Below are 8849 nucleotides of genomic sequence, written 5' to 3'. Positions count from 1 at the left end.
CAGTGGACAGTGGGCAAACTGAGATTGTTGGTGCCGAGTTAAATGCCAACAACTGTATGATGTGTTACCATGTACACTGATGCAGACATCCACAGCCTTTGGTAAGTGTTCATCTAGTGCCATCATCAGGTCAGTAACTTGTATAGTGTTAAAAAGGTCAGAAAAAGCAAAAAAACAATATACAAATGGCATAAAAACAATATAACGATCCAAACCCCAGAGATATTTAATGACTCAGACAATCGTTTTTCAAACTAGTGGCAAATATTTATGGCATTTCAATTCTAGATATTTTTCATTTCTGAGTCAAAACCAATATACAGTATAACAAGGGTGATTACAGACCAACTACCAGTGGTGGAAGGTAACTGAGTAGGCCAGCATTCACTCAAGTAGGCTACTGTACTTAGGTACAGTGTTGAAGTATTTGTACTTTTCCCACATTGTCGACTATGGCTACACTACATTCCAGATACAAATATTGTACTTTTTACTTACATTTATTGGATAACTTTGGTTGCTTGCGACTTTCCAGAATAAGATTAACTTTATATGCATGGTGTTACAGCAGCAGACCAGAGCACAACCCAAACATCAGCAGGCCAATATTATCTGCTGACAACGGATAGAAATTAAACATTGCACACCCTGCTGATATCAAGTGCATGTGACGGGTTATTTCTAGTGTCTGTGTAGTTGGGTTGTGGAAGCTGCTGCTTAAATCTACATCCTCACACACTGTTGCAGCAATTCAGATGTGGAAAGTATAAATTTACCTTCAGTATGTGTGTTTTTACTTTTTCAGGTGTTACAACCCCCTCCTTGAACCGCCACCTTATTGTGGTGGAGGGGTTTGAGTACCCGAGTGATCCTAGGAGCTATGTTGTCGGGGGCTATATGTCCCTGGTAGGGTCTCCCAAGGCAAACAGGTCCTGGGTGACGGGTCAGACTAAGAGCAGTTCAAAAGCCCTTCATCTTTCTTGACAGATCGAGCGTTTGCAGAATGTTCATCTGCTTCGTGCCTATCAAGCACAGAAGAAGAACATGTCTGATAAGAATGTACACTGTGGTGGAGCAGGTGAAAAGCTTCTGTACCATGGCACAGCCAAGAACAACTGCATCCCTATCATGAAAAATGGGTTCAACAGGAGCTTTGCTGGATGCAATGGTAATGATCTTTTTGTGCGATTCACAACAAACAAACATAATTTTACTTGTACATGCAGTTTCAAGTATAATCTATAAGATTCCTTAAAGTTGAGAACAGTTTTAGTAAAAAGTAATTATTGCTTCAGCAGCAGTATATTAACACTGATCTAAAGCAACAAGTGCCTATATTTTTCCATATTTTGAACAAGTGGTTATTTTACTTCCATAAAATGTTTTAATTCTTATGCAGCAGAATATCATTGAAAAAGGGACCCGTTTAGAGAACTGATAGCCTATTTACAGTTAAAATTACATTACTCTGAAAAGGGAAAATACAGTATGTTCTATAGTTCTAATCTATTTCTTTTTGTAATTAATCTAGTTCCACAAGCCTTAGTTCCTCATTTCTTCCTGTTCTCAGGAACTTCATATGGTAATGGAACCTATTTCGCCGTAAACGCCAGCTTGTCAGTCGGTTACTCCAGTCCAGCTCATGATGGTTCTCGGTCAATGTTCGTGGTCCGAGTCCTGACTGGTGTCTACGATGCAGGCCACAAAAGCATGAAGGTGCCTCCTCCTCGCAGTTACCAGCAGCCCCATGACCTCTATGACAGTGTGGTGGACCAAATACACCAACCAGACCTATACGTTGTGTTTCAAGATAATCAAGCCTACCCGGACTACCTCATCACCTTCAGGTGAAGTGATGTATTTTCCACTGTGCAAAGGCCACAAGTGTAGGAAAATACAGTCGTAGTCTTAGGAATAATATAAAATAGTTATGTTTTAATGCAAGTCTGGGGAGTAACTAGTTACATGTATCAAGTCACTGTAATTAAATTGGAAAATAAATGTAATTGTAATCTCTTAGTTACTGAGAAAATATATGTAATTCATTTACAATTACTATGTTTTCAGAAACCAAAAAAAGAGAGAGATTTTTCATTTCAAAATGGCTCACCCTAGTTTTGCATTGATGTCTCTTTTGCAGCTAGGAAGATGGACACCTTATTTCACTACAGCATGTGAACACAACTTGTCCTGTGCCTTAGCCTGTTCACTACTAACACCAGTTTACAAGCTAGTTAGCCAATTAGCTACTCAGCTGCAGTGCATTAAACAGATGGTAAACTTTCTTGCAAATGTTACTTTAGTCTGTTTGATGCTGATGTAGTCTTTATTTTTAAATACCACTAACACTACTGTCCATTACATGCACAGTAGGTTGCAGAGCAAGTCTGTTTACCAGCAGAGGTGAGCCTGTCAGGTACTGTCATTCAAACAGCTCAGCCAAAAGAGCATTTTTCACAACAATCTTTTCTTTTTCTTTCTTTCTGAACTAAAGAATATATTAATTATTCCTGGGCTGCTTTATCTCGGATACCAGCGAGTTAAAACCTCTAGAATAGAGGTCATACTTTCATTTATTAAATTACATAATTTATGGTTTTTGTTGTTTCACAATGAATTTTCTTCAAAAACAAATCATCTGATTAGGAGCTGTTCTGGAAGTTTGAATGTGTTTGAATCCATATAAAGTGTTGTATCATTGATGGGGTCACTGTAAAGTTTTAGATTTTGTTGATGGTAAAATAAAGAGGTTTAAATGACAACCAGTTATCAGAACTGACTCCTATACCCAAACTTATAGAGAACATATTGTCAGAAAATTATGAAGTATTATTATTTAGTTGATATTTCAATTGGTACAGGGAAATTAATATAAAGAAATAGATTTTATATTTCACAAAAACAGGCAGAAAAAGATTTACCCCTTGACACTCCTTGATTCTCAAAAGAATTGTTGACTTTCGCATAGTGAGAGACTGAATCTAATGACTACATGTAATATAAATGTGGTCACTAATAAGGACAGAAAATCCTGCTGCTACTGTAACAGTCAATTAAAAGAGTGACTTTTCTTAGAAAAACAGATAATATGTTCCAAAGACATATTCCTGTGAATTATTTACCACATTATTGCTGTTGCTAAGGGTGGGGTAGCACCCTTAGAGATAGGGTGAGGAGCTCGGTCACCTGGGAGGAGCTCAGAGTAGAACCGCTGCTCCTCCACATCGAGAGGAGCCAGCTGAGGTGGCTCGGGCATGTGTTTCAGATGCCTCCTGGGCGCCTTCCTAGGAAGGTGTTCCGGGCATGTCCCACCGGGAGGAGGCCCCGGGGAAGACCCAGGACACGCTGGAGGGACTATGTCTCTCGGCTGGCCTGGGAACGCCGCGGCATTCCCCCGGAGGAGCTGGAGGAAGTGTCTGGAGAGAGGGAGGTCTGGGCATCTTTGCTTAGACTGCTGCCCCCGCGACCCAGTCCCGGATAAGCGGAAGAAAATGGATGGATGGATGGAGGTGTTACAACAGGAGTTTGTAGAGGTGGAGTCTCTGGATGAAGTTGACTCTTCAGGGAAAACTCTGCTGGACAGACTTGCCATGCCTGTTATCTTCTCTGATGGGTACACGTACATGCACACACCTGTTTTTGTCAATTTATTGGCATACATTATTTCCTGAGACACCTATCCTCATCTAACTATAACCAATCGTATCCTTAAATCTGCATTAACTGTATCTTTTTGGCCATCTGGGGGCAGCAGGAACAAATAGTGGTAACAACCTTGACATATTAGCACCCTTTTAAGCTGATATACTGAACTTGATAGCAAACAGTTATGGACAAACTGAATCTCCACTAACATCTCATCTGTTGGCTCTCATCTTACAGGTACAGAACCACATTGTCATTATCATCTCAGAGAGACTAAAACATAGAGAATTCAGTGAGGCATGACCAGTCATGAAGAGAAGGCCAAACACTTCAGCCATACCAAGGGACACCTTTTGATACTAGTGAGGTGTAAGAGGCTCAACTGAATAATTAGCCACAGTAGCTCATTGTTTTCAAAGGAAGTTTACTAAAGAACACTATTTTCACCACACCCACAGTGACTTACACATGGAAATATAATTTACTATTATAATTACATAGAATACATAATTAGGCAATGCCTTACTTGTATGCTGACTTATTTACACATACCAAAATGTTATACACAGCAAATCGTGAACTCAACAGCATTCTGCTAATATAGAACAATTACCACTAGAAGACAGCTGCACAGCATTCCCTACGTATGCCTTCCCCTATAATATTTCAAATGACTGTCAATTATTTTAAGATAGTAACACTAACTCTTCATTGATGTACATATTTATATGTCCACGGGTTTTACAAATAGAGTTCCAGGTAAGTTATGTGACCAGCTTAATGAAAGAACATTTTCTATCACCTTCCAAGAGCCTGAGTGGAAGTCCAGATGTGGCACTGATGTCAAAAGCAGCGCCACAGAGCTAAGTTCTTGGATGAGGTGATGGAAGTCTGAGGTGCAGGTCATCGCCGTGTCTCCTTGTCCAAAAGGTCTTTGGCCTCGTTGATCTTAGCAGCGAGATATGGTGACCCACCTGCACACACAAGTTTTATTAAGGTTGTGATCAATCCTCTTTCCTTTTTCAGTCCAAAAATGTATTTTCAGATTTCTATCACAGCTTGCTATGTTGTTTTTCCAAAACATAATAAAGATGTGCTATATTTCATGAGAAGGATTCAGAGGTTAAGCTTACCCTTATCTGGATGGTTCAAGACCATGATTCTCCGATGGGCCTCACTCACTTTGGACTTAGTGCTGGCTGGGCTGGACATAAAACAAATGACACCTCTATATGATCAATAATAAGACAGTGTCGGACAATACACTTAATGCATGTTAAAAGATGAAACTTGGAAGAATTATTTTCTACAACACAATCTGTTACCTGATTCCAAGAATGAGGCTGGCCTCTCGTCTGGACATCGTCTGCTCAAAACCACCTTTGTAATATGACGAGAAAGCCTAAGGGGACAGAAGCATTAGAGCTTTGACCGTTAATAGTCTGAACCTATGTAGATCATATGGGCTACATTTTGTTTGTTAACTTGTCATTTGTTCATCAACAATCACAAAATGTGAAACAGGATTTTCTCTGTGTATGTGACTACAGTATCTTTCTGACCCATCTACAACTGGTATGAAAAAGATAAACCCTGAGCACAAAAGCTTAGCAAGGATGAACATAGGAGTTGCAGACAACAGCTGAGTGCTTTGAGTAAGACCCCCAAGACCTTTAGTACACCAACACAAATAAGGTGAGCATGATGATTCATTAACCTGTTTTATATTCTGAAGGTTTACATATTGTCAAAGGCTCAAGATCTGGACTGACTTTACAATGATAAGTAGAAAAGACGTGCAGGCAAACAACCCATATATCAAATAACTGAAGACAAGACTTTACAACAGCTTTTTCCCTGCTGCATTAAGACTGATGGCAAATGCGAAAATGTGAGAATATACAGTATGTGCATTAATCCCTTACTAGACATCTGCAGTAACCCCCCACTACCTCACCAAGCGTAATGACATATCCAACTCCACCATGTGAATCACTAAGTGCAGTGTTTGAAGTTCACTGTGGGAAATACTATTACTCTATTTTTATGTATTGTGATTTTAATACTTTGTTGCCTTTATGTAACATTTTTTTATTTTAAGACTAAGTGTTCTTTCTGGCTTTTGACTCCTTACCTGACTCCAAAGGAGAGCTGCACAAGAATGTCTATATGCCTAGACTGTCTGTTTATGCATAAATGGCAAATAAAAATTTTGAATCTTGAAAAGTGAGGTGTAAAATTGAATGAACTACTCACTGATGTGGGCATCTTCTTGACAGTTTCCGAGAAGACTTGTCCAAGAGGCTTCCACAACTGGAATGCATAATGGCCTGTGGATCAAACAAATGTCTAAATGGAAAGGGATCTCCAAAGAACAAAGCAGATATCTGTAAAGAAAACTTGTCTTACCAAAGAGAGTCAATGCTAATAATAATGGGAAAGTAACATCTTTAACAATATGAGTGATGGTAAACAAAGTGTAATAGATTTCTGTACATCCAGATAACATCATCTTCTATCACGTCATTGATACTAGTGTTGTATCAAACTTCTCTTACCTGCAAAACCTGCAGCAGCCACACCAAGACCAACAGCAATCAGAGTCCCTCCCTATCACCAAAACAAAACATTCATCTGTATAATGTAGAATTACAATCCTTGATCAATTTATGAGCTCTCCAGCTACAACTAATTACTATCATTATTGATCATTTTCTGCAATAGTCGATTTGATCTTTAAAACGTCACACAATGGCAAAAATGTCCATCACAGTGTCATGGACCTCAAGGTAGTTTTAAAATTAAACAGCTCTTCAATCAGCAGTCCAACACACAAACACATCCCCAGTGTTATTATATAAAACAGTGTAAAAACAAATAGAGTGGGAAAATTGATTTAGGAAATAATCGATAGATATTTAGTTATGACAATTCAAAATCAAGCATCTCTTATATAATTATGAAAACAATCGATTGATCCACTATCTGATCGTTTGGTCAGAATGATAATCTAAGTTAGATGATGTTGTTGTTAGCCTATAATTAAATTTAAAACATGTATGCACGCGTATATATGTGGCAGTGACAGACGTTGCGCCAATGACAGCGGTCATTGACGTCAGCCAAAACTCAAACTATAGAACGTTTAAAAAAAAAAGCAAACAAACAGAAAAACTCTTGCTTTATTGTTTAAACGAATACTTACCAGCCGTCTGTCTATTTCTGCATCACTCCGAACGTTTGATTTTGGAGTGTATTCCGCATATCGCATCATATCTCCTCCATCGACTCCAGTCACTCCACCGGTATTCGCCATATTGCCTCTTCCTTTTCCGCCTCTTCCTCTTTCGCCTCTTCTTCTTCTGCTGCTGCTATTTTTAATGGCGGTTGGCAACCAGCTTTAGGTGCATTACCGCCACCTTCCAGACTGGAGTGTGGATCAGACCGGCCCCTACCTACCACCACACCAAAATAATCCAACTCAGTTCACCTTATATTATCTTGTGTAACCCTGTGCTCTCTAAAAACCTAATAAGTGCTCTGTATCCTATATCCCCTGACCTTTCTTACCTCGACTTTGTGAACACATCCGTTTATAACTTTCAAAATAAAACGGAAGCCCTACAGTCACTTCTTGTCCTGTACCCAGCACACATGTTCAGCACCTCTCTGCTGAAAAGATGAGCTGATACTGTACGAGGGTTTGTAATCTTAAATAAATACCACTTACTTTTTGGAGTTGAACTGTGATCTTAAAACTGCTCTAATCCATTTTTATATTGATGTCATCCTCCACCCAAAAGGTATTTTGGTCAGTATTACTTCTCTTGATTATTTGAGCATAATGCTTGACATTAGAAGGCAGTTGTTAAATTTTACCTGTTGAAAGGGAAAGCTGCTTGTTGCTCACTGAGGCTGGATTTTTAACGTGGATCATTTTTGTAACAGCCTAGCATTATATTGACCTTTTTTTGTCAGGGCCCAGACTAAGAGTGACATAGAGTGTGTGGTCTTCCATGGTCAACGTGTATTGCACTGAGATTTGGAAAATATGGAAACTGTAGAAAAGACCGCCGTTTGTTGAGCTATTCAAAAAGTGTACAGTTCCTCTATGTTTTTCATAGTCTCCCTTTTTCTATGTACATTAAAAACAAATGGATCTGAATCTTATTAGACCTGTTAGAGTTGTTCTCCAAAGCTTTGGAATATGTATCAGTTTACGAGAATCTACAATAGGCCTATGCAGAAAGAATTCGCTTTGTTTTAGCCATGGCACAAGGTTCTGTATCGCCTCATGTGTAAGTAAACCTGTAGAGCAGTCCTCGTTAGTATAGTGGGCAGTATCTCTGCCTGCCACGAGAAAAACTATGGTTCCGACGGGGGAGTTCAGTTGTGCATTCTCTTGTCAAATTCCTTGTGTGTGTATAACATACATGGTCAACAAAAGTGATTATTATAATCATTTATCTAATAATTTATTAATTAGGCTGCCCTAAAGTAAATACAGCAATAACTTCGGCTGCATGTTGTGGAAAAATGATCTATTTTACTTGATGAGTGTAAAATAAAGACTTAACATCAAATCTGAAAGTTATTGTACATTTATTTTCTGCAGAAAAGGAGCAATCTCTACACAGAATGTCAAGGCAGTCTGAGGGGAGAAGCTCAAATGGAGAGAATGTGGCTTCCCTTCTTATACACAGCATACTATGACAGAAAACAGTTACTCAAACAGGTAAGTCAAACGAGATAATATTTACCAGTTCTCAGTGCTCAGGATACATCTGGTTTTTATCTCTCAGAAGGACATGCAAAGGTTTACGACCATGGGATATAAATCTAGTAATGGATTACAAGGTAAATAACCACTAAAAGGGTACTATCATAAAAATGCCACTACACTGCACCAGCTACAATGATGCATCAATGTTGATAAATCCTGCAATGGAACACAGACTAATGCAGCAATACACCACAGCAAGAGGTACGAGTTTATTCAAATTCCATTTAATTATGTTATCATACATGGTTCAGATGATGTACATGTAAACACACATGATGATGTGTTTCATTAAAACGTTTATTTTGATACACATATATAATGACAAGCAATTTATAATTTGAAAAAAAAAAACTTGATCAGAGTCCTCAACATTCTTCTGCATTTCGGAGAAGCTGTTTTTCCGTTTCGGAAAAACGTTGTT

At 38.7% G+C, this 8849-nt stretch overlaps 1 protein-coding gene across 1 annotated transcript; it reads right to left on the bottom strand.

Moving 5' to 3' along the window:
- Positions 1 to 4055: 4055 nt before the first annotated feature.
- dnajc15 (DnaJ (Hsp40) homolog, subfamily C, member 15) lies at positions 4056 to 6994 on the bottom strand. The gene is made up of 6 exons (XM_020609486.1): positions 6851 to 6994; positions 6204 to 6255; positions 5902 to 5975; positions 4971 to 5047; positions 4779 to 4849; positions 4056 to 4619 (listed from the first exon to the last, which is right to left on the bottom strand). Exons 1-6 carry the CDS (start codon positions 6959 to 6961, stop codon positions 4549 to 4551), a joined length of 456 nt encoding a protein of 151 aa, XP_020465142.1. The 5' UTR covers positions 6962 to 6994; the 3' UTR covers positions 4056 to 4548.
- Positions 6995 to 8849: the final 1855 nt, after the last annotated feature.

Source organism: Monopterus albus, unplaced genomic scaffold (genome assembly GCF_001952655.1).
Source record: "Monopterus albus unplaced genomic scaffold, M_albus_1.0 scaffold99.1, whole genome shotgun sequence".
NCBI classification, from domain to species: Eukaryota; Metazoa; Chordata; class Actinopteri; order Synbranchiformes; family Synbranchidae; genus Monopterus; species Monopterus albus.
This window is presented reverse-complemented; position numbering and strand designations above follow the sequence as displayed.

Excerpts from the sequence above, each read along its gene's own strand:
- dnajc15 (XM_020609486.1), bottom strand. The coding sequence starts at position 6,961 with ATGGCGAATACCGGTGGAGTGACTGGAGTCGATGGAGGAGATATGATG. Across the intron at positions 6,256-6,850 it reads CAGAAATAGACAGACGGCTG|GGAGGGACTCTGATTGCTGT; the intron begins GTAAGTATTCGT and ends TTTTGGTGATAG. Across the intron at positions 4,850-4,970 it reads AGCCTCATTCTTGGAATCAG|CCCAGCCAGCACTAAGTCCA; the intron begins GTAACAGATTGT and ends TTTTATGTCCAG.